The sequence below is a fragment of the Emys orbicularis genome, chromosome 2 (assembly GCF_028017835.1).
Source record: "Emys orbicularis isolate rEmyOrb1 chromosome 2, rEmyOrb1.hap1, whole genome shotgun sequence".
NCBI lineage: Eukaryota > Metazoa > Chordata > Testudines > Emydidae > Emys > Emys orbicularis.
Window position 1 is genome coordinate 237,507,110 of NC_088684.1, and position 25,178 is coordinate 237,532,287.

At 43.9% G+C, this 25,178-nt stretch overlaps 1 protein-coding gene across 1 annotated transcript in view; it reads left to right on the forward strand.

The window, feature by feature from the left end:
- The window catches only part of LOC135873813 (ATP-dependent translocase ABCB1-like), a 106,232-nt gene extending 81,381 nt beyond the window's left edge, over nucleotides 1-24,851 (forward strand). The window contains exons 19-28 of the mRNA XM_065398428.1: nucleotides 312-389; nucleotides 1,755-1,838; nucleotides 4,781-4,984; nucleotides 12,011-12,111; nucleotides 14,057-14,197; nucleotides 18,367-18,523; nucleotides 20,732-20,929; nucleotides 21,812-22,018; nucleotides 22,980-23,126; nucleotides 24,654-24,851. Coding sequence (XP_065254500.1) covers nucleotides 312-389; nucleotides 1,755-1,838; nucleotides 4,781-4,984; nucleotides 12,011-12,111; nucleotides 14,057-14,197; nucleotides 18,367-18,523; nucleotides 20,732-20,929; nucleotides 21,812-22,018; nucleotides 22,980-23,126; nucleotides 24,654-24,851 — 1,515 coding nt within the window. The remainder of the gene's footprint in view (nucleotides 1-311; nucleotides 390-1,754; nucleotides 1,839-4,780; nucleotides 4,985-12,010; nucleotides 12,112-14,056; nucleotides 14,198-18,366; nucleotides 18,524-20,731; nucleotides 20,930-21,811; nucleotides 22,019-22,979; nucleotides 23,127-24,653) is intronic.
- Nucleotides 24,852-25,178: the final 327 nt, after the last annotated feature.

Below are 25,178 nucleotides of genomic sequence, written 5' to 3' on the forward strand. Positions count from 1 at the left end.
ATAGCAGAGTGAGTAGTGAGGCTAAGGAATGAGTAAGCAGGGAAGGTGACTCCACTGCTGACCTCTGCAGCTGGCTGCAAAAGCGTGGGGGGGGGGGGGGGGCAGTATGAGGAAACTTCAGTTTCCAGGAATGTGTGTGGTACCTTTCACCAGCTTTAAACTAACATGTGAAACTATATCTCAAAACACTGTGTAAACTGTGTGGCTGAGTGGTTGAAATATCATCACATTTACAGCAGGTTGTTCTAAATATGACTGTACAGCCCAGCACATACAGTTCAACTGTTTTATTTCCCATTCTGCCTTCTCAGGGATTCATGTTTGGAAATTCTGGAGAAGTTCTGACCAAGAGATTGCGATCTTTGTCATTCAAAGCATTGCTTCAACAGGTATGGGCCACGTTTCTGGGTCAGAGCAAATATGCAGCACTCCTGCCAAGTGAGCCAGATGGCTTTTGTGGGCTGATGTTTGTATAACACCATCAAAATTCCTGGTTCCCTGCAGCCTGTGTAGAGCCTCCCTCCAATACAGCTTCAAGAGAACCCATCCTTTTAGTGAAACTTTAACAATGCACAAGCGGCAAGTCTCTGAGCACACATGCGAAACAAAATAAAGCAAAAGCATGTACAGATTAACTCAGTGCTGCTAGGAGAGCTGTCTAATTTTGATGCCATCTCTTTCAATATCGACCATACTGAAGAGTGTATAAAACATGCACGTATCTGAATGCATTGGTATATTTGCAAAGATTAACAAAACAGAAGTTAAATCTCTATCTCACCCTGATGGTCATGATATAAATGTTTAGATAAATAGGCTTAGGTCTGTTTGCATCAAACTCCATAGCAAATGGACCATATCATAACAGGTATATGTTCTCAAAGCATTATCTTTGCTCTCTAGAGTGGTTTCTCTTGTCAAGATGACCAGCTGGATCAGGAATGATTTACAATAATACTGTTGCAACATGACTGCCCTTGTATACTCCCTGCTGATGGATCCCTGGGAATGACACTCCTCTATTTGTTCCTTGCAGAGGATTCTCTGTGGGTGAACGATTAGGCACCCTGCACACCCATTGGTAGCACTTGGTATCACAGGGTTCTGCATATGCACAGGAGCATTCTAAGAGGATAGGGGAGGAGAGGGAAAATTACAAAAAAACCCAAACCTCTCCTTCTTTTCCACTACCTTTAAGGATAATAAAGCTGATTCTCCTCCCGCATGCACCCATATCGATCAGGAATAGCTCTACAGAAGTCAGTGTAATATAAAAGGTGTAGGAGAGGAGCACTGTGCCTATCAGATGTTGGTATGGGCGTGGAAGGGACTCTCATTATGGTGCAAAAAGAACGAGGAGTACATGTGCCACAAGTACTCCTTGTTCTTTTTGCTGATACAGACTAACACGGCTACCACTCTGAAACCTGTCATTATGGTGCATGACATGTACTTGACTCTAAATTCTAAAATCTTTGAAGTTGTTAGCAGCTGGATTGTTAACAGTTTAATGTTCTGAGGGTAAGAATAGTTTATGTTAAGATTGTTTTCAGTTTATCTGACAAATGTTATTCATCACAAAAGAAGAGTGAGTATCTTAGTGCTTATGTTGGCTCTGTCTCTTCCCCACACTCACGTGCTAGTCAAGCTTTAAATGTCCATACATTGTACTAATGACCCTGACAAGTCTGAGTTACGATAAGAACATTTCATTTGCAAAAGCAAAAATAACTGAACCATCTATTCCTTTGCAGGAGATTGGGTGGTACGACGATCCTAAAAACGCCATAGGGGTTTTGTTAACCAGACTAGCTACAGATGCTTCACAAGTCAAAGGGGTATGTTTGTTTTTGTTTGTATGTTTTGCTTACAAATGTGAATTGCAGTGTTGGCAAGGGACGATGAAGTTATTTTGGAAAACGAGTTGGTAAATCTACTCTAGAGACTGGCTGACACATTTAAATATCACACTATCAACGTCTCGGAAACAGTTTCACTAGTCCCAATTTGTGACGATTCTAAAGCTTCCGCAGATGTTCGTACACCTTCCATTTCCTTGCTGTAAGTGGCTAAGTAAACACCTTAGTAACTCTAAAAGTAAGCCATGTCCAAGGGCCAGTGTAAGCACTTCTGCACCACTTAAACTGCATGATGGAGCAAAGTCTTCAGTGTATGAAGTGGCCCTAAAGCCCCACTTCAGTTGCTTGGAGGGGCTGTAGTGTGGGAGAATTGCATTGCAGCCAATGCCCTGGACTCATGTTGACATGGGTACATTTCTTCTTCCCAGCTCTGTCCACTGCATTTCATACACAGAAAGACGGTTTATGTGGGCTTTATGGGGTGAAGTGAGTTGTCATTAATACAGAGTATCAGTGATGGCAGAAGCACGAGAGACTGTGTGACTTGGGGGAGTGGTGTAGGATAGGAGCCACTGAAAATCCTGCAGGTCAGTGGCAAATTCTGCAGAATTTGCCAATCTCCCCTTTCCTCCCCACCACGACTCCATCAAAAAAATTCTGACGCATCAGCCATTCTTTTTAAAATAAATTCACTGATGAGCAAAGAGTAATAAGTTTCCTTATTTATTCAATAGTTTAAAATAAAATTAAATTTCTACTTCAATTGTCTTAACAAAATAAAAAAAATGCTTCCTCGACTCCCGGATTCACTAGACTCATTAGATCCTCAGACTCACTAGATTTCATACTCCCTCCCATCTCCTCTTTACTGGCCAGCACAGGGTGGGAATCAATCAAATATTTGACCAAACGTACAATTACTTGAATCTTTAAAAACTGCAACTTAATTCTTGAGGACAAAGTCCATCATCCCAGCTGTCAAGGTAAAACAGGTGCATGGGATCCAAACTATAAAAAAGCTTAATAGATCAAAATGAACATCAGAACATTGCATTCTCCGGAGCAGTGGTTCTCAATCGGCTGCGAGCAGGTTTCAGGGGGTCCGCAAAGCAGGGCCAGCATTAGAGTCGCTGGGGCCAAGGGCAGAAAGCCAAAGCCCCACCTCATGGGGCTGAAGCCCAAGGCCCTGAGCCGCACCACATGGGGATGAAGCCAAAGCCTGAACAATGTAGCTTCGTGGGGGGCCCTGTGACATGGAGCCCCAGTAATTGCCCTGCTTGCTACCCCATAATGCTGGCCCTGGCTTTTATATGCAGAAAACCAGTTATTGTGGCACAGATGGGCCATTAAGTTTTTATAGCATGTTGGGGGGGGACCTCAGAAAGAAAAGGGGTGAGAGCCCCTGCTCCGGAGAACAAAGAAATATCAGTGAGTGAGAGACAAGGTGGGTAAGGTAATATCTTGTATTGTACAAACTTCTGTTGGTGAGAGAGGCAAGCGTTCGAGCTTACACAGAGCTCTTTAGGTCTTCTTCACCAAGAGAAGCTGGGCCAATAAAAGATATTACCTCACCTACCTTGTATCTCTAATCACCTGGAACCAACATGGCTACTGCTAAGTAACTAAGTATGTTGTGCTAGCTGAAGTCTCACAGTGATCTTTATGTATAAGCCCCTAGAGTACATGGCAATAATTCATCTTGGCATTGGTTTGGTTTTATAATTTTATTGAACACAAGTCTCTTGAGAGCAGGAAAGCCTCTGGCTAGCAAAGAAAGACTCATACTTCCCACCCAAGGTTTTCTTGGTTTGTCCACAGTGCGATATTTGAAAGATGGATTGTTTCCACAGAACTTTCCATTTCATCTGCAGGCATGAGTAGAACTGACCAACATGTTTTCAGTGAATGGTATTTTTGCTGAAATATGTATTTTTAGGGACCCCAAATCTATTCATGAATTCAGGTAAAATGTGACTAATAGTCAAAAGAGATAGGAAGGGAGATTTGATTTAAGTCTAAATGTTTCATTTTGACCATTTAAACATATGCCATTTCTACTTTTGTTTTGAAATGGCATTTCATTTTCAAATTTGACCAAATAAAAAAGAGAAGAAAAATACTGCAAAATGGCCAAATCAATCAAAAAAAAATTGTGTGTGTGGCGGGAGGAGTTTTTAGTCAACCAAAATGTTTTGGTCAATTTGAAATTACTATTTTTTATTCGACCAAAGAAATTTTTTTTTATTGTTTCAGAGCTAATCGAATCATTTCCCTCCTCCCCCCCCGCCCCACCCATTTTCCACTTTGGTCCCCAGCTGGAAAATCCACTATTTTCTCAGCTGAGCCGTGAGTATTGTCACAGTTTACATAGATCCCTTGTGCCATTTATCACTTTTACATTTCTTGATGACATGGATGTGCAGATCCTCAGGGAGAGAAGAGCTCTTTGGTGTGAACGCTCATTTCCTGCTGCTAACACTGCTGAAAACAAAGTACCTAATTAAAGGAACCTGCAGCTTCCATTATCTCCAGCTGATATACAGCACCTATGAAAATCAGGCCCTAGGTGCCTTAAGCTGGGCACCCAATAACTGACATGCCCCAAATTAGAGGCTGTTGGCTCTTCATGATTTCTGTGTCTTGTTGTGGCACAGGAGGACCCTGATATTTTTTGTTGAATTGAGCCCATGTGGCCACATTTTCATCAGGCTTCCTGAACCTCACCCACAGCTAGGGGTATTTGCATACGTAATTGTCCATATGGGTTTTTGCATATACAATTGTCCATTTTAAATGCACAACATTTACGATTCTTCTCCCTCTGAATATTTGATCCTGAGTGAACAATGATTTCATACATTTGATCTCTATTTTGTGTCTTAGGAATTAACTCTAACTTTGGACTCTTTTGCTTTTAATAGGCTACTGGAAGCCGACTTGGCTTGTTCACTAAGACTGCCTCTACCCTTCTGACCGCCATCATTATTGCTTTTGTATATGACTGGCGATTAACTTTGCTTATCCTGGCCTGCATTCCTTTCGTTATTGCTGCAAGTGCTATTCGACTGAGCTCTGTGGCTGGTCAGGCATCAAAAGATCAAAAAGCTTTGGAAGAGGCCGGCAGAGTAAGATCTCCAATATAAACTAAATGGGTATAATGTTATATCGTTTTAAGGACAACATTGTCAGTGATGATTTTCTACAGAAATTACTCTGAAATATATTAAATAAAACAGTGATAAAGAGAGACATTCTATTATAGTGGGATGCTAGCTCCACTCTAGTTAAGGGGGAGGATGACTTTTCTTATTGCTTTAAAATCCACACAGTTACTCATATTGCCTTAACATCATTTTTTTGCTATTGAATTTTAACACAAAGTTAAGGTTGCTTGGTGGCATGTCGTCCCCTTGGAGAACCTTGAGTTGAGCAAAACTCAAACTTCTGAACATCAGGAATTGCACAGTTAAGGTTGCTGATGCAACCTTAACTCCGCCCTCTTTCAGTAATTCCCCAGTGCTCCCTGTTAACACACGTACCTTTACTCTGCCGACCCCACAGTTGCTGAAATATTCAAGCTCTTCACTTTCTTCTCTAGTCCATTCAATGTCACCCCCAGGATTCCATCTAACACTATGAAAGGACAAAAACGGGTAGGGGAAGGTTGACCATGCTAGCTTCCCTCTAGCCTCTTTCAGCTATGCCTCACTGTGCATGTACTCTCACTGGCCCGTGGCACTATAAAGATTCAGAAGGTTCCACTTCACTGTCACACTTCGCGAACTCCCCAGAAAGAATATCATACATGTACAATGTGAGAACCGCTTTACAGCCTTTTACAGCTCCCGTGCCCTGATGGTACATCTCAGCTGGGAGGTGATTCCCAGGTCTCATAGACATACCCATGCTACCTCTGCTTGAGCTAGTGCACTAAAAAGAGCAGTGTAGCCAGGACGGTGGCTTGGGCGAGCCTCACAAGTAGTATGTGCCCAGGGGGTCTGGGTGGGTTTGTACTCATGCGGGTAGCTCAAGCCACTGCTCGTGCCACCCTAGCTATGCACAGTGGGTACATCTATGCGAGCTGGGACTCGCACCTCCCAGCTTAAGTGTAGGGCGACTGTTACATACAGGATACCATCTCAACCTACACTTTCACTTAGCCATCCTGAAAGCATTAGAATCCTTTCAAATTCCACCTCACAGCTGACAATATCCTTTATAATTAAAGCCCCGTGCCCTGTTACTGACATAACCTACACAATTCCACATAGAACTGAGACATACTTCATCCTGAAGGTACACATCCACCTCGTGCCTTTCCACACACACACACAGATCTCCTCATATCTCAGTCACAGCTCTGTCAGACATCTCCAAGTCATCCATAGATCTCGCTAACACACCTACCAAGCAGAGCTAACTACTTCCTCCACTCTTCAGTACAGCTCCATCTGCCACTGAGCACACTCACTTTGCCTGGAGTGTGCATAGATAATAAATGCTTAGATTGCTCATATGCCAGCTCGCTACTGAAAATACCCTTTCTAATACAGCCCCTGTGCCCTGCTAATGATTCTGCACTGTACTGATGCACACAGGATTCTGAAGGTACATACCTAGCTCCTCCCTTTGTTCAGACATCGGAGGGTGGAAAACACAGAGTTCCTCCTGTCCGAAGTTCTGCTGTGCTCTCTCACATACCTCAGAGTGTTCCACATGTCCTCACATCACCAACACACTTACCAAGCAGGCCCAACTACCGTCTCTACCATTTAGTGTGGGTACACCTAGCATCCTTATTGCAACTGGAGTATATGCAAATAATTCCCATTGGCTACTGCCAGCTCCATGGAACAGATGGAACATGGGGTGGGCAGCCTTTTTTTTATTTTTTTTTTCTTGTCCTGTAATATTGTTAGATGGAATCCTGTGGGTGACAGTGAATGGGCTCTAAAAGGACGTGAAGAGCTTGTACATGTCAGCGGCTGCGGGGTTGGCAGAGCAAAGGTATGTGTGTTAACTGGGCACTGCGGAAAGAGGGCAGAGGTAAGCTTGCATGCACAACCTTACTTGTGCATCTCCTGGTTTTCAGTAGTTTGAGTTTTGTTCCACACAGCATTCTGCAGGGGTACGACATACCCACAAGCAACCTTAACTCTGCATTTAACAGCGTTCTTTGCCATGGAATTTCCAAGGTTTTTTGTGTTTGTTTTTTTTTTAAACAGGAAAAGCTCTGGTGGTGTTAGGAGGTAGTGGCCATATAGGTAGTTGTACATCTAGTGTTCCACAATTAGCATACTGAGCCAGCTGCACCCCCTGACACACACATTCATCAGCTGTGCCTCACCAGCCCTGCTTCAGCACACCTCCCCCAGCATGCCTCTGACCCATTCACTACATTCCCCTGTCCCCACTACCATACAGAGGCCTCCCTGTTGCAAGCAGGGAACACCTCTCCCTGAAGTTTTCACTCCCTGTGTACTAACTTTTCTATTGCTGTCACTTCCTCCCTCCTCTAATCTGACTCACATGCAGTGCCTGGGGTGAAGGACAGCTGTGTTCCAGTGGCATAGTGTTCCTGGTCGTGTTTCAGAATGGCTAGAGGGTGGAGTTTGTAGCAGGCTGGTGGAGAAATCACAGATAGGGTTTGTGTTCCAAAACACCGACAATTTTATGTTTGAGAGAAAAATCCTCTGACCCCTTTCCGATAGATGTGCCCCATCTCCAAGAACAGTGTGATGTCAGAGCTTGTAATGGTTTCTGGTCGGCCATGAACCCTCCAATTAATGTGCGTCCAGTAGCTTTCCTGTAGTGTTGGGGTGCACTGACAGAGCTGGGAGGTGCAATGGGTCAGGTGCACTGGTAGAGGTGGGGTATAGGAAGGTTGGGGTACACTGGAAGGGCTGGGGCTGCAGGAAAGTTGGGGTGCATGAGGGGTTGGGGTGCAAAGACAGCTGTGGGATGCAGGGAGTTAGGATGCCAAGACGAAGCTGGGGGTTGGGGTGCAGGAAGGTTGAGGTGCAGGATGGCTTGAGTTTATTGGCAAAGGGGGCACATGGGTTGCAGTGCACGGCTGGGGGTGCACTGGCAGAGCTGGGGGGTCACGTGCCTCCATCACCTGAACCGCTTATCTCCCCTACCACCTATTCCTAGTTACCCCAATCCACCCTCCCAGCAGGGTTGCCAATTCTGGTTGAACCTATTCCTGGAGGTTTCCTCACATGACACAATCTTTAAAGATTAATCTTTAATTCCTGAAAAACAACGAGGAGTCTGGTGGCTTTGTGGATACAGACTAACACAGCTACTCCTCTGATACTTTAATTCTGGGAAATTCCAGGACAATCCTGGAGGTTTGGCAAGTGGCAACCCTCATTCCAAGAAAGTTTACACATCCAATTTTCCACCCAAATGCTTTGATTGCATTTCTCCCAAAATGAAATTACCTCCTATGACTCTCACATTGTAGCAATCTCCAGCCACTCAGTTCAAAATTCCTTTTGTCTTAGGTGGGTGTTGTAATTAACTTATCTTTAGCAGTGTTAATTGAAGGGTGAGTTCACAGCCATCCAGTGGTCTATGATTCATCTTCCAGTCCTTAGTATCTACCTATGAATTCTAGATCTAGAGTTCTAGCTCTAAATTTTTGGGTTTTTTTAAACACCCACCACCTAGAAACTTTTTTTTAAAAATGGCTGTTTTTAGGGCTTATATCTCCAGAACGTCTGGCTCAACAGATATCAAGTTTGGGTCACTAACCCTACCCTACCATCTCCTGAGGTGCACCACTATAAATTGGTGAACCTTATGGGGGTGCAAGATACGTGTAGTGATCCAAATTTGGGGTCATTTGACCAAGGGGTTTACAAGATGTTATTTCCCACCAAATAATCAGCTTTTCTAAAGGTTCGTTCTAGAAATGTTTTTTTGCCCACATCTAGAGATCAGACCACGGGTCTAATCCTGGCACAAGGGTCTCACTCACTTGAGGGTTACCTCCAGAGAATGCATGGCATCCATTAGCCCTTTGGGGGAAGCAAGATTCAGAACATTATCAGCAAAAGAGTTTGGCCATCGACTTAGGCTCTTGAGTAAAGGTCAAGCAATCCACAAGTTACACTGAGCACGTATGTAAAAAGAACCCCAAAGGATTTGCAGGTAGAATATGGTCAAAGCAGCTGGATAGACTGAAGAGATGCACAGTAAGTGTTTGTTCCTGAACTCCCCCAGCTAGTGACAGTTCACGGCCCCCCTTTGCTGAAAACCTGGGAAAGCTTGGCTGGCATGTTGCTAAAATCTGTTACTATCAGGCTTTTATTTTGGAGGAGGGTGTAATGTCATCAAAGTATTTTTGTTTTAAAATATAGGCGTGCAAATGCTTGCTGGCAAGAGAGGAGCATTTTAGGGGATGGAGGAGTTAAGGGAATAGGGTGAGAGGGGTTTGGGGCTGCACAGAGAAGAGGGGGGATTATGGGGAGGGAGATAAATGGGAACGGGTGGTAGAGGAGTTTGGGTTTGGGGAATGGATACTGGGAAGCAGACATGAGGGTTTGTTGCAGAGGGTCTGGAGGGAATAGGGGCAGCTCCACATTCTCCCCGTCTGTCCCTTTTGTGTGTGTGCTTGAATCTCGGGGACCCCCTAGCTCTCTAGGGGAGTCTTAGCTTCTCTGTCCACTCCCTGCATGTGAGGTGGAAATTGGGGGGGGGGGCTTGCCTCTCTGGGGGTGTCTGAGCCCTGCACCTGACCCCCCTCTGTTTGCCAGGCTCTGAAGCTACCTTGCCCAGCCGTGGGGATCTATCTGCCTTCCATGCCCCCTCTCATGTGAGCCAGGGTCTGCAGTAGGCATTGCTTTCTGGAGACATCTAAGCCCCCCTCCCTACCTCCTCACATGAATTGGAATCTGGGGTGCTTTGTCCCTCTAAGGGAGTCTGGCCCCCTCTCTCTACCTCTCCCCATGTGAGCTTGGATCAGGGAAATCCGGGTGCTCTGAGTGGGAAGCTTAGAACAGGCATGCTCAGAGTATGCCCCAAGAATACACTGCTGAGAGAGGGGTGAGGAGCTGAGAATGGGCATGTCAGAAACTCTACAGTCTTGGGGAGGGGGAATGGAAAAATCCACTGGCATGAATGATGCAGTTCATATGTCTCAGAGCTAGGTGACCAGGTGTCTCAATTTTAGAGGGACTGTCCTGATGTTCGGGGCTTTGTCTTATATAGGTGCCTATTACTCCCCACCCCGTCCCGATTTTTCACACTTGCTGTCTGGTCACCCTACTCAGAGCTAGATTCTGGCTGAATTCAGGCTGGGTGTTCACTTTCAGCTGAGAACATCTCATTGAAATGAATGGGCCATTTCACAGCTCTCTGAGACTATTATGATGCTGATGAATGTGTGGAGCACCTCTGCTACACTGGCCTTCTAATTTTATACAGCATGTCAACTGAGCACCAGCTCTTCTCTAGCTAAGGTGGGGAAGCCCTTCCTGTTTAAAGGATGACTACTAAGTATGCTAAAATCTGTGTGTTTACACAGATTGTCTTGAAATTTGCTATGTGTCATGAAAGCATAGGGTAGGGTGAGTGATCCAAAGATGGGTCATTTGAGTATGGGGTTCCCCACAGCCTCCAGGGGGAAAAAATTAAGTTCACAGATTTTAGCAACTTTGAAGTTGTAAGCTCACCCTGAGCAGAAATCTGAAAATGAAATGTAAACTTTTGTTTTAATTTGGAGAAATGGAATCTGAGCACAGCTGATAATTAAGAAGGCTCTCAAACTATGTTTGAAAAGAAAATTAATTACAAGGGGTGATTGCCGTGTAAGAGTAAGTGGGAAGAAGGGGCTGTTTGGGGTCTAGAGCAAGGGATGGGGGCATAGGTGCTGACTCTGTGGGTGGAAAAAAATTGGTGGATGCTTAGCACCCACTGGCAGCCAGCTCCATCCCTTCCCTCCCAGTGCCTCCCACCCACCGGTGGCCCCGCCGATCAACTCCTTCCCTCTCCCTCCCAGCGCTTCCTGCCCACCACAATCTGCTGTTCCGCGGTATGCTGTGGGGAAAGGGAAAGCAGTGGGGATGAGGTCCGCTTGGGGGAGGGGGAGGAACTGGGTGGGAATAAGCAGGGTGGGAAGAGGCGGGATGGGGTGGGGCTTTGGGGGACTGGGTGGAGTGGGGGTGGGGCCTGGAGCTGAGCGGGGGTTTGAGCACCCCTGGGGAAAGGAGGAAGCCGGCACATGAGGAGGGGGATTAATGAGGATGGGTGGTGGGGGAGGGAAGAAGGGTTAGGGGCTCAAATAAGGGGGAGGGTGGGGATTGGGAGAGTGTGAGGGGAGAGGATGGGGAATGTGAGGGGTGGCAGAGGAAGTTGAGGATTTGGGGGTGGGCTGTCAGCCCTGAATTCTCCCCTTCTGTGTGTGTTTGGATCTAGGGGAGCCCTGCTCCTCCATGTGAGCTGGGATCTAGGGACCCTGCTCTTCTTGGAGTGTCTGAGCCTCTCACCTTGCCCTCCAATGAAGCCAGGATCAGGAGGGCTAAAGAATATGCAAATTCAAACATCTGAAATCCAGAAAATGAAAAGCAAAGATACACGTCACCCCCGTGGGAGTGTTGGCCAAAGTGTGTGGGGGAAGGGCCTGGTTTGGATGGGGGTGGACTGGCTGGGCCTGGCACATGGCTGGGAAAGCCTGGCAGAAGCAGGAGCAGGAGTCCCCACTGGGGGTGGGTAGTAGGAGTGTGGGGCTCACCCAGCTCAATGTGCCGCTCAAGCTGCATAACCAAGGTAGCATGCAGCCCTCCAGTGAGCTGCTGCCTGGGATATGTGTACTCAGAGCAAGGAGCAACTTCTTACCTTTTAATGGCTTCTATAGTGCCAGCTAATGCTGCTGTGCAACAAAATGTACAGGTGGGGGGAGGAGTACTTAGGAATCACACAGCAGCCATGTTGGCTTAGTAGAAAGACCACTGTGTGACCTTAGGAAAATAATTTAATGGTTGTGCCTCAGTTTCCCTGTGAATGATACTTAATCTCCTTTTTTTAAAAGAAAAACACTTGGAGAGCGAAAGATGAAAAGTGCTACAGATGTGCTAACTACGTTGTGGTAGGAGGAGACTCAAACATAAGAGAATACTTCATAGCTGTCTTGTCTCCCGATTTAGATTTCAATGGAAGCGGTTGAAAATATAAGAACTGTGGCTTCATTAACTAGTGAAGATGCATTCTATGAGAGATATAATGCAAGTTTGAATGGTCCATACAGGTAGGATTTGCTCTCAGACAATGCTGTTTTTTAAAAGCAATGAATACATATTTTCTTAATTTAAAACAACTCAAGATTTATTCATATTACATTCATTTTCAGACTGAAAATATTAAACATATAAATGATTTGAAAAGATTTTGGCAGGGTAAAATGTATTTACTCTGTTTCTTTAAAATACATTCTTAGATGCTATTGTGTGTGATGTAATATTTGTGTGTGAGAAAGAATGTAATGACCTGGTATAAAGTTTTTATTAACATGAATATGGAATATTTACTTGCTTCACAAGTACTGCAGCAGAATGAGCTTCATGGATCAAGTGGCAAAGACTTTCTACTACATAACGTCACCATATATTATGACTTTAACTACAAGTAAGGACTTGCAGGTCTTGAAATAAGGTGCATTTCTTTTTCCCCTTTGGCCTTTTCATTCACACTCGACAAGCTAACCACTGCAGGGGCTAACTTCTAATATCCAAATATGTCAGACATTTTCCTAGTCTCCATTTTATTTAAATGAAATGATCTACCATCCATTTTGTTTCTTTCCCCTTAAATATGCTTTAAGTAAAAGTAGGGATTGAAAATTATAGTCCTCTGCCAATGACAGTTTTATGATTCAATATTCTATAAACCATCAGTATGAGAAAAAAAATCTATATTTCATTGGAGAAATGGGATTCTCAGCTTTAGCACTTGTCTCTAGTCCTCTCAGATCATTGTATCACAATATTATGATTTTTAGAGAAACTATTTTGAAAAACATTTTAAAAATATATGAGCACTAGAGATGAGTGAAAATCTGAATTTCTATCCTGTGGGAAATTCTAATATTTCCACCTCTGTTTTGCTCTGAAGTGGGACAAAATGTGAAAATATATAAATTTTTTTTCACGGAAAGAAAAGTTTTTTAGAAAAATTTCAATTTAGAAATGGCAAATCATTCCATTTTTGCATTTTTTCTCCAAACAAAATATTTTTATATTCCCAAATAATTGAAATATTTAATTTTCTTTTCTTTAACTGACCTGAAACTTTTTGTTTCTATCTAGTTCAACATCAAACTGCATTTCCCTGTTTTGGAACATTGCCTCTCTTATGGGCCAGGCTCCCTGGTTGGAGTATATCTCCCATGATGCAATGTGGTCTCCCCTCTGACTGACTGGCATAATGCATTATCGGAGTCACATGGCTATGCATGCAAAGCAGAAATATTTCAATTCAGGTCAAACCAACCCAGAATAAAATATTTTGTTACCTTTTTCCCAATGGAAATTTTCAAATATGCAGAAATTGCGTTTTCTGTTGAAAAATCATTTTGCCAGTTTCTTTGTCACAGCAAGGTCTGCACATAATTAAGGTGAACCAGTTTTACCATCCCACACAACAACATTGGTCACCATTTAAAAGTCACCACTGTACAGGGTGTCTGAGTTGCTACTTTTTCCCCTCCTGTACTCAGAACAGGCAATATCTGCAGTGCTTCAGTTATGCTGTGTTGTACACATTGACTGTTCTATGGTGACCACTACATTTATCCAAATTGTCCAAAAATTCAAGCATTCAAAGATCATAAGAGACTTATCGAAATTATCAATTTGCTTTGTGTCAGATCCTTGGCCATCCATAAACATTTATTCTGGAAACCAGCATTCAAGTGTTAAAATGTTATGACTATTAAAGGGAATTTTATCATAAGGTCCTATCCAACAAACAGCTGGTTGGGATGAAGGAGTCTCATTTGCCATAAGTTCTCTCCAGAGGCACCTTCATGGAGCCCCTAGCATGCAGCTTTATTAATTATTATTTATTATTTGAGTGACTGAGGTATATGGTTTGCCACCCCTAATCCAAAGGTCTGACCTTCTCCCGGCCAGTCTCTGTTCTTGGCATTTCATGACAATTTTTTCCTTTAACATAAATCTTTTTTTTTTTATCAGGGACTCTCTAACAAAAGCCCCCCTATATGGACTTACTTATGGAATAGCCCAATGTGCAGCCTACTTTCTTGAGGCAGCAATCTTCAGATTCGGGGCATGGCTCATTGCTAATTGTTATACAAACTTTGAAAATGTATTTATGTGAGTACACATCAGTCCAAAGACAGTGATTTCAACACATGGTAGTTGTGTATAAGTCTAGTTACTAAGGCAATAGTGCAAGAGGTCCAACAGTTTAGAATCTGGTCAGGAGTTCAATTCAGGCAGAAGAGTTATTTCTGGGAGAGGAAGCTTGAAACAGGTGTGTTGGCATGTATAGAGCCTGGCTCAGTTTATTTACTATGGAGAAACTTTTACTGTTGACACTTCATTGCAGACAACGGGCTTTGTGAAATGCTTCTGCGTGGAGAAATTACATACCATTAGGATATGTCTACACTACAAAATTAGGTCGAATTTATAGAAGCCGGTTTTATAGAAATCGGTTTTATACAGTCAATTGTGTGTGTCCCCACATTAAATGCTCTAAGTGCATTAAGTCAGCGGACCGCGTCCACAGTACTGAGGCTAGCGTCGACTTCTGGAGCGTTGCACTGTGGGTAGCTATCCCACAGTTCCCGCAGTCTCCGCTGCCCATTGGAATTCTGGGTTGAGATCCCAATGCCTGATGATGCAAAAACAGTGTCGTGGGTGGATCTGGGTACATGTTGTCAGGCCTCTCCCCCTCCGTCAGAGCAACAGCAGACAATCGATTCGTGCCTTTTTACCTGGGTTACCTGTGCAGACAACATACCACGGCAAGCATGGAGCCCGCTCAGCTCAGCTCAGCTCACTGTCACCATGTCATCTGGGTGCCGGCAGACGTGGTACTGCATTGCTACACAGCAGCAGCTAATTGCCTTTTGGCAGTAGACGGTGCAGTATGACTGGTAGCCGTCATCGTCGTATTCCTCAGTGAGTTCAATCAGAGGCACCTGGGCAGACATGTTTTGTCTCCTGGCCTATTGAACCGTCTTGACGATGATGGCTAGCAGTAGTAGTACATCATTTTCTGCCAAGCATCCAGAAGATGCCGATGGCTATCAGTCATGCTGCAACGTCTGCTGCCAGCTTAAGATGTAAAAAATAGATGGACCAGATTTGTTCTGTATTCATTTGCTTCCCCCTCCCTCCGTGAAATCAATGGCCTGCTAAACCCAGGGTTTTGAGTTCAATGTTTGGGGGGGCCATTCTGTGTGACAGTTGTTTGTGTTTCTCCCTGATGCACAGCCACCTTTGTTGATTTTAATTCCCTGTACCTGTAAGCCATGTCGTCACTCGCCCCTCCCTCCCTCCCTCCCTCCCTCCCTCCCTCCGTCAGACAATAGTTTCGCTCCTTTTTTCAGCACAGATGCCATAGCACTGGGATCATGGAGCCCCCTCAGATCACCGCGGCAATTATGAGCACTATGAACACCACGCGCATTGTCCTGGAGTATATGCAGAGCCAGAACATGCCAAAGCAAAACCAGGCGAGGAGGCGATTGTAGCGATTGCAGCGCGGCGACGAGAGTGATGAGGAAATTGACATGGACATAGACCTCTCACAAAGTACAGGCCCCAGCAATGTGCAAATCATGGTGTTACTGGGGCAGGTTCATGGTGTGGAATGCCGATTCTGGGCCTGGGAAACAAGCACAGACTGGTGGGACCGCATCGTGTTGCAGGTGTGGGATGATTCCCAGTGGCTGCGAAACTTTCGCATGCGTAAGGGCACTTTCATGGAACTTTGTGACTTGCTTTCCCCTGCCCTGAAGCGCCAGAATACCAGGATGAGAGCAGCCCTCACAGTTGAGAAGCGAGTGGCGATAGCCCTGTGGAAGCTTGCAACGCCAGACAGCTACCGGTCAGTCGGGAATCAATTTGGAGTGGGCAAATCTACTGTGGGGGCTGCTGTGATCCAAGTAGCCAACGCAATCAAAGACCTGCTGATATCAAGGGTAGTGACTCTGGGAAACGTGCAGGCCATAGTGGATGGCTTTGATGCAATGGGATTGGCAAACTGTGGTGGGGCGATAGACGGAACCCATATCCCTATCTTGTCACCGAAGCACCAAGCCACCGAGTACATAAACCGCAAGGGGTACTTTTCAATGCTGCTGCAAGCCCTGGTGGATCACAAGGGACATTTCACTAACATCAACGTGGGATGGCCGGGAAAGGTACATGATGCTCGCGTCTTCAGGAACTCTGGTCTGTTTCAAAAGCTGGAGGAAGGGACTTTCTTCCCGGACCAGAAAATAACCGTTGGGGATGTTGAAATGCCTATCGTGATCCTTGGGGACCCAGCCTACCCCTTAATGCCATGGCTCATGAAGCTGTACACAGGCAGCCTGGACAGGAGTCAGGACCTGTTCAACTATAGGCTGAGCAAGTGCGGAATGGTGGTGGAATGTGCATTTGGACGTTTAAAAGCGCGCTGGCGCAGTTTACTGACTCGAATACACCTCAGCGAAGCCAATATTCCAATTGTTATTGCTGCTTGCTGTGCGCTCCACAATATCTGTGAGAGTAAGGGGGAGACATTTATGGCGGGGTGGGAGGTTGAGGCAAATTGCCTGGCCGCTGATTACGCGCAGCCAGACACCAGGGCGGTTAGAAGAGTACAGCAGGGCGCGGTGCGCATCAGAGAAGCATTGAACACGAGTTTTGTGACTGGCCAGGCTACAGTGTGAAACTTCTGTTTGTTTCTCCTTGATGAACCCTCCCACCCCCAGTTCACTCTACTTCCCTGTAAGCTAACCACCCTCCCCTCTCCCCTTCGAGCACTGCTTGCAGAGGCAATAAAGTCATTGTTACTTCACATTCATGCATTCTTTATTAATTCATCACACAACTACGGGGATAACTGCCAAGGTAGCCCAGGAAGGGTGGGGGAGGAGGGAAGTGCTGGGTGGGGTGGGGGAGGAGGGAAGGACAAGGATACACTGCAGTTTAAAACTTTAAAACTTTAACTCTTATTGAAGGCCAGCCATCGGGGATGGAGTGGCTGGGTAGCCGGAGGCCCCCCCACCGTGTTCTTGGGCGTCTGGGTGAGGAGGCTATGGAACTTGGGGAGGAGGGCTGTTGGTTACACAGGGGCTGTAGTGGCGGTCTCTGCTCCTGATGACTTTCCTGCAGCTCAACCATACGCTGGAGCATTTCAGTTTGATGCTCCAGCAGCCGGAGCATTTCAGTTTGATGCTCCAGCAGCCGGAGCATCGACTCTTGCCTTCTGTCAGCAAGCTGATGCCACCTATCCTCTTCAGCCCACCACTTGCTGTCTTCAGCCCGCGATTCAGCCCGCCACCTCTCCTCTCATTCATATTGTGCTTTTTTGCACTCTGACATTGACTGCCTCCATGCATTCTGCTGTGCTCTGTCAGCGTGGGAGGACATCTGGAGCTCCGAGAACATATCTCGAGACCGCCATTTTCTCCTTCTAATCTTCACTAGCCTCTGCGAAGGAGAAACATTTGCAGCTGGTGGAGGAGAAGGGAGTGGTAGTTAAAAAAAAGACACATTTTAGAGAACAATGGGTACACTCTTTCACATTAAATTTTGCTGTTCACATTACACAGCACATGTGCTTTCGTTACAAGGTCGCATTTTTCCTCTTATATTGAGGGCCTGCCGGTTTGGTGTGAGAGATCACTCACGCAGTGCCAGGCAACAGAATTCGGCTTGCAGGCAGCCATGGTAAGCCACAGTCTTTTGGCTTTTTTAACCTTCAAACAGCAGCGCCCTCATTTCCCATACCAAGGACCCGTTGGGTTGGCCATTTAAAATGGGTTTGCAATGTAAAAGGAGGGGCTGCGGTTTCCGAGTTAACATGCAGCACAAACCCAACTACCCCGCCCCCCGCCCCCACACCCAATTCTCTGGGATGATCACTTCACCCCTCCCCCCCACCGCGTGGCTAACAGCGGGGAACATTTCTGTTCAGCCGAGCAGGAACGGGCACCTCTGAATGTCCCCTTAATAAAGATGTCGAAAAAAAGGGCTTCGTCGTGTGGACGTGTCCAGGCTTAATTCGATTTAATGCTGCTAAAGTCGACCTAAACTCGTAGTGTGGACCAGGCCTAAGTCACCCCTAAAAATGTTTGTAGCTGTAAACCTCTGTTTCTAATCCTTTGTGTGTAATTTTTCTAAACCATAAAGTTGTAAAAATGTCACAGTTCTCAGATTTATAGATAGTGTTAAATAAGGAAAACAATATTTGTAATTTATGAACAATAATAAAAAAGTCTCTCTTTAGACGAACTGAAAGATGTTTTGTGTTTGGTTTTCAGAGCCTTCCTCTCAGTTCTATACGGTGTTATAAATGTTGGGCAGTCCACTTCTTTGGCACCAGATTTTGGCAAAGCTAAAGTTTCTTCCCAACGAATCTTTCAGCTTTTGGATCGGAAACCCTTAATTGACAGCTATAGTGAAGAGGGTACAAAACTGGTAAGGCCCTTCAGAAAGTCCTTGAAACTAACAAACCTGGTGGTACTGTATTGTCCTTAATTGTATTAATCTTATTAAATTGCCTTTTGCAATGTCACAGAAGACAGGACCAGACAGGTAGGGTAAAATTTAACAGCAATAACTTAATAATTTTATATTTGCCCAGTGCCATTTAATACCTTTTTGCTTGAGAAATTAATAGAATACTTTTAAGTGCGGTTCTGTTTTGAAAAATGACTGGAAGAATGACATTTCATTCACCTGTTCTGTCCGTTGGATGTATTCTGAGGCCTTGTCTACACTACCGGGGTAAGTCGACCTAAGTTACGCTACTCCAGCTATGTGAATAATGTAATTGAGTTCGATGTAGCTGAGGTCGACTTACCGCGGTGTCTTCATTGTGCTGCGTTGACGGGAGATGCTCTCCCATCGACTTACCTTACGCTTCTCGTTCCGGTGGAGTACCAGACTCTATCAGAGAGCACTCCGCTATCGACACCCGCTGAATCAGTTGCAGCAGTGTCCATCTCCCTGGTAGTGAAGACAAGCCCAGAGTTATAACTGCTTTCTTTAGTAATACAAGTATGTTTTCGCTGCTTTTTAGGCCTGTAAACTATGCAGCTGTGGGGGAGAGTGAGTTAGAGTCTATTCCTTCTTGTGCATTATCAGCAGACTTGTTTGCTAAGTTCCAGTCGGTTACATCTGTGTAACAGAGAGTCAAGGTGGGTGAGTTAATATCTTTCATTGAAACAAATTCTGTTGGTGAGAGAGACAAGCTGTCAAGCTTACACAGAGCTCTTCTTCAGTTCTGTATAAGCTCAAAAGCTTGTCTCTCTCACCAACAGAAGTTGGTCCAATAAAAGATATTACTTCACCCACGTTGACTCTCTAATATCCCACGTTAACTCTCTAATATCCAGACATGGCTATAACAACATTGCATACAACATTTGTGTAACCTCATTCAAGTCAAAGGGGTTGAACAAGTATTAATGAGGATGTAACTTGGCCTGCAGAACCTTTTGTTCCTGGTGATTATACGTGAGATGGAAAGAACCCAGCTTGTCTCTCAAAGTCCAGTGTTGACAGTTAGAAACTCATCTTTGTATTTGTAAACTGAATACATTTCATATTGTCTCTCAGTGCTTTTCATAAATGCTTTTACAAGCAGAACCAGCCTTTCAGAAACTTGAAATTGCTTTAGAATTCTAGCTTTTGGATAGTGGCCTCGATTCAGAAAAGGACTCAGGCACATACTGTAAGCATGCCAGTAATTCATGTGCACAACTTTAAGTCACACATGTGCTTGACTACTTTCCTGAATCAGCTCCACATGCCCAGACTATTAATGCTCCAGGGGAAATATCTTCTTGCGGATAAAGATGTTAATTGAAAGTGAAACCACTCTGGGCCAAATCCTGATGCCAGTGAAGCAGCTGCCTTTGACTTCAGGGAAGCTAAGATTTGGCCCAAAGAGTTTAAACCTTGAAAGTCCAGTTCTCTAGGTGCTGTAAGAGCCCATTGTACTCGCAGTGCTGGTATTGTGGTCCTAGAGCTGTCCCATCCCCCAGGCATCAGAGGAGGCTTCCACAGTCTCTCCTAACATCTCCTTCACTCACCCTTGTCTTCAAGTCTTCTTCCTTGCTACCTCTTATACTCAGAGCTCCCTTCCTACATAAAAGAGACAATCAGCTACCCTTTCCTTATTCAAACCTACACTTAAAACATAGTTGTCCTTGAAAACTATGAAGAATCCACCAAAGTAAAAATGTTTAACCCAATCTGAGATCTGATGTTCGCCTTGTACTATGTTCATTCTGCGTACTATGTGTTTAAATGACACTATTTAGAGAGTGAACTCCCAGGGGCAGGAACTATGTTTTCCACACACAATGATAGTGTCTGGATTACATGCAATGATGACATAAAAGAGAGGTATTAGGGTTGTTTACTTACCTAAAGTAATGATAGTCCTTGTGAACCAGGCTGAAAAGGAATGATATAAATGAGAGAGAGATGCAGAAAAGAACCACTCAAGAAGGAGGTCCCGTACACAGAAGATACCAATCCAATCGCACTGCATATTTAAGCAATAATAAACTGACTTGTCACGCCTTCATTTAAATGACCATAATGAGTTGTGTTTGATGCTTCAGTACAAGATAGACAGGTCTTCTGTCATACATTTGTATTTTCTACCGTTTCCAGAGTCAGTTTGATGGCAACATTGAATTCAGGGACATCCATTTTATATACCCTACACGACCAGAAGCTCAAGTTTTGCAAGGACTCAGCATGAAGGTTAATAAAGGACAGACGCTAGCCTTGGTGGGGAGCAGTGGTTGTGGCAAAAGCACATCCATTCAGCTGCTGGAGAGATTTTATGACCCTATGGCAGGACAAGTGGTAAGAAAAGATTTGTGAAGCTGTTAACGCTAAGAGCTTATAGAACTGTTCTTCAAAGTATTTTACAAACATTATATCATCCGCACAACACCCCTTTTGAGGTGGATAAGTGTTGTTACAGGTCCGGGTACTGCAGAGAAGACTTGGGACTTCCTTAAGGTAGAGCCGGGAGTAGAACTTTGGATCTTCTGACTCCCCATCCTGGCTTTAGATCACTGGAAGGCATCTCTTGGTTGATTTACTTGATATATTGGAGGGGACATTAGAATATACTTCCCATAATGTAACCCTTGCCACTAGTCCTGTAGTCATGTTAACATGACACAATTTGAGGTCTAATTCATCACTTGATGAGACTTTTGATGCAAGTCCTATTAATGATGATGAGAGCTCCAAGAAGAATAGCCTAGAGATGGTGAGTCAAAGGACGTTTGAATAAATGCCCAAAGATGTGGATTCTTATTGGAGCTCTTCAACCATCTAGGTCTAAGAAGCTCATGAACAGACTTTCTCATGAGATCTCTGGTACCTGCCATCATCAGTAAAGATGGAAATTCTGTGGGCACATCTCATTATAGATTGGCAATTCCACATCTATTACGGAAGCTAGCAGAGCAGACGTGCACAAAAAAATACTTCTGAGAAGAAAAGGTTATCTGATCTTCTTTTGAATTTTCAGAGTTTTGGTTCAGTTCAAGTTTGGATGAAAGATCTGATCATCTATTATTTCATCAGAAGTGGTTCACTAACCACTTTACTTTTACTGTAACTCTAACACAGGTCAGAGGATTTTTACAGATTGGTGTTTCACATTTACATTGTACACCTGAGGAGGAGTATTGCAATCTGCAGGGAATGATTTTTCCCTTTTTCTGTTTCTAGTTTGCAGATGGGTTCGATACCAAGTCTTTGCATTTGCAATGGTTAAGGTCCAAATTGGGTATTGTGTCACAGGAGCCTATTTTGTTTGACTGCAGCATTGCTGAAAATATCCAGTACGGAGACAACAGTAGGGTTGTCAGTCAGGAGGAAGTTGAAGAGGCAGCTAAAGCAGCAAATATTCACACCTTCATAGAAAATCTCCCAGAGGTAAATGAAAAAGTCTTTCCAGTCTCAGTGTGGGGTAAATACTCACTGTGACTTATCTAAGCAACTCCCATTAATGCAAAACAATATGCTTTTTTTTTTTTTTTTTTTTTTAAAGCTTATTTTTTTGTGTTTACAATTCTCAAAGAGGAAAATAGGAAGCTGATGTTTAAAAATGTAACTTGCAATATGTATTAACACATACGCAGTCATAATTAGCTAATTCAAATGCAAAATCTGCGCTCCAGTTTTCTTGTTTTCCTCTACCACAGTGATGTTATATAACAACTATAAAAGAGACATTCGATTCTAAACCTTTATTTTCATTTCCTCATAAACTTTGCCAATTCTTTTTTCTTTTTTGGCAGAAACTTTCTCTAGTTTTAGTCTTATCTGAAAGGTAAAATGTTTCAAGTACATCTTAACCTTCATGTTTGCCATGGACTTAGTTCTCAAAGTGGAGAAAGACCTTGGAAAAGCCCAGAGAAATCGGGCTTCCTGTAGAGTTGCATGGAATTGAAAAAAACAATATTTCTTTTTCATTACCACCTAGTTTTTGAAAATGTACTTAGAAGAAAGTTTTGGATGTGTAAGAAATAAACGGTCACCTCCTGAGTGTGGGTCTCTAGGGCCTTGAAATTATAAAAGTCTCTTGAGATCTATATGTTTAAGTACAGGTGTCTTTGACTAGACACATCAGTGGTTGCACCACTTGGGAGTTAGTCTTTTTCTAATGCTGAAATGAATTTTCATTACAGAGCAGTTATCAATACGTGTAGCTGTAGATATGCATTTTGATTCAAACAGTTAATAAGATCTTATAAAATTTTATTTTTTATTAAAAACCATTACATTATTCTTTTTTCTTTCATGGTGGAAATGCTTAATATAGTACATTATCTGCTATTAAAAATATAACTTTCTGTTTCTAACTTTCCTTCACAATGAATATTTACTTATACAGAAGTATAATACCCGAGTGGGTGACAAAGGAGCACAACTTTCTGGAGGTCAGAAACAAAGAATAGCAATTGCTCGTGCTCTAGTTCGTAAGCCAGCAGTTCTGCTTCTGGATGAAGCCACATCTGCTCTTGACACGGAAAGTGAAAAGGTTAGTAATATGCATTCTACCATTTATAATATACACAAAATTACGGGGTTCGAACGCTTCACTGCAAGAGCACAGGCGCTCCATCTACAATACAACTTTGAAAGTTTCACAGAACAATCCTTAGCTCACTCTCTGTCTACGGCCTGCTTTTGCAAGGTGTAGAGTGCCTTCAACTCCTGGTGTCTAAATTGGAAGTTGATGGTAGTCAGCAACACTTGGGACTGGAGACAAAGTGGGATTTTCAGAACTCCTCAGTTTGGGCCTGCCTCCGTTCCTTCAAAGTCAGTTATGAAATCAATGGGACTTTTAATGGGTTCACAGTTAGGCCAATGCTGAGCACTTTGGAAAATCCCATTCATAATTAGCAGCTTTGAGTTTGAGACAGGTGTCTTCAAACAGTACACTGTGATCTACTAGAGGAGGCCTTGTAAGGCAAGTCACCAGCTCTGTCCTCTTCCCTTCAGCCAGCAGCACTAGCAGCAAAGTGGGTCTCTTTCTGCACTATTTCCTGCTCTGTCTGGGTGAACAGGTGTTGCTACAGAGACCGAGAGGGATCCACTCTGCCAGTAGAACTGCTGGCTGTCAGGACAGAATGGAACAATGAAGAAGTTTAATGTTGTCCTGCCTCTGTCCGCTTCCCAGTCCTTTGATCCACCTGCGTTCAGAGGGTAAGAGGTGACATGCAGGAGCAGCTGGCTTGGAAAAAAGGCTTCAGCAACACCTCCCACCTCTCAGGAGATGTTGTGCAGTGAAGAGAGAGTAATTAAGCTGTCCTCTGCTGCTGAGCTGGCTGAGCTTCCTCACTGCAGCCACCATCTCCAGGAGAGGGGGAGACTCCATAGGGACGAATAAACTGTTCATTTGGATGGGGGTGCAGTAGAAGTGAGAAATGCCACCATGCAAACCGCCATCCAGTTGTGAGCCAGATGTCAGGATCCTGAATTTTGGATTTTTATGGACAACAAGAAGTATCTGGCATTGCTGGTACTATCAATGAACACGCAAGTTTTAGTCATGTCTATGTATTTGGCTGGTCTGCTTTCTCCAAACTGATCTAAGTATTGTGCATGTCTGACTGACAAACACGTGGACAAGTGCATATGGCAGGGAGGTCAGAGGTTGTTAGTTTCTCTAAATTTGGCATGTAGTTGGAAACAGACAGCATGCAATGTCAAATATAACACACACATTTGGTAAGCAGCCAATATCACAGACAATTCATTACACCTCTGCAAATTAGTTGTGTTGCATGTTAATCTAAGTTTTATGTTGGTCCAAACTAGATCCTTATGGAGCTCATTCTGCTAGCCTTTGTTCATGAGAGTAGTCTCAATGACTTCAGTCGAATTACTCACACAAATAAAGGTTGGAATATCAGGCCCCTGTGTTTGAGGCCTCCTTCATGCATGGGAAGTACTGACTCCTAAACCCCAGTGAGGAACACCCAAGTGATAATGTGAACTATAAAGGCAAAGGTGAACGGGAAGATTCTCCAAGTTATAAGTTTTTCTCTGCATCTGTCTGCAGATTGTCCAGAAAGCCTTGGACGATGCCAGGAAGGGTCGAACCTGCATTATTATTGCTCACCGCTTGACGACCGTCCAGAACGCTGATGTCATAGCAGTGATTCATAATGGAAAAGTAGTGGAACAAGGGACTCACAGCCAGCTGCTGGCAAAGGAAGGACATTACTATGCACTTGTAAATGCACAAGTTTCTCATTAACATTAATGTTACAAACTAATCTATTTATATAAATACACACACAACCCACAGCTAAGTAATATTAAGGATGCACCTCATTACTGAGATGTCTGCAGGTTCAAAACACAGGCATGTAGTAAAAAACAGAGAAGAGACATTTATTTTTTCCTTTTGTCACAGCTTTAGTATTACTTAATCCTATTGGTAAAATCCTTTGGGGCGTGTTGGTTAATTTTAAACTGCTTTTATATTAATGATTACAAGCCTTTCATGGAAATATATATTGACAAAATAGATCACAAACTGTTTGTTTATAAATTATTGTTAAAACCTGTATTATTGACCTAA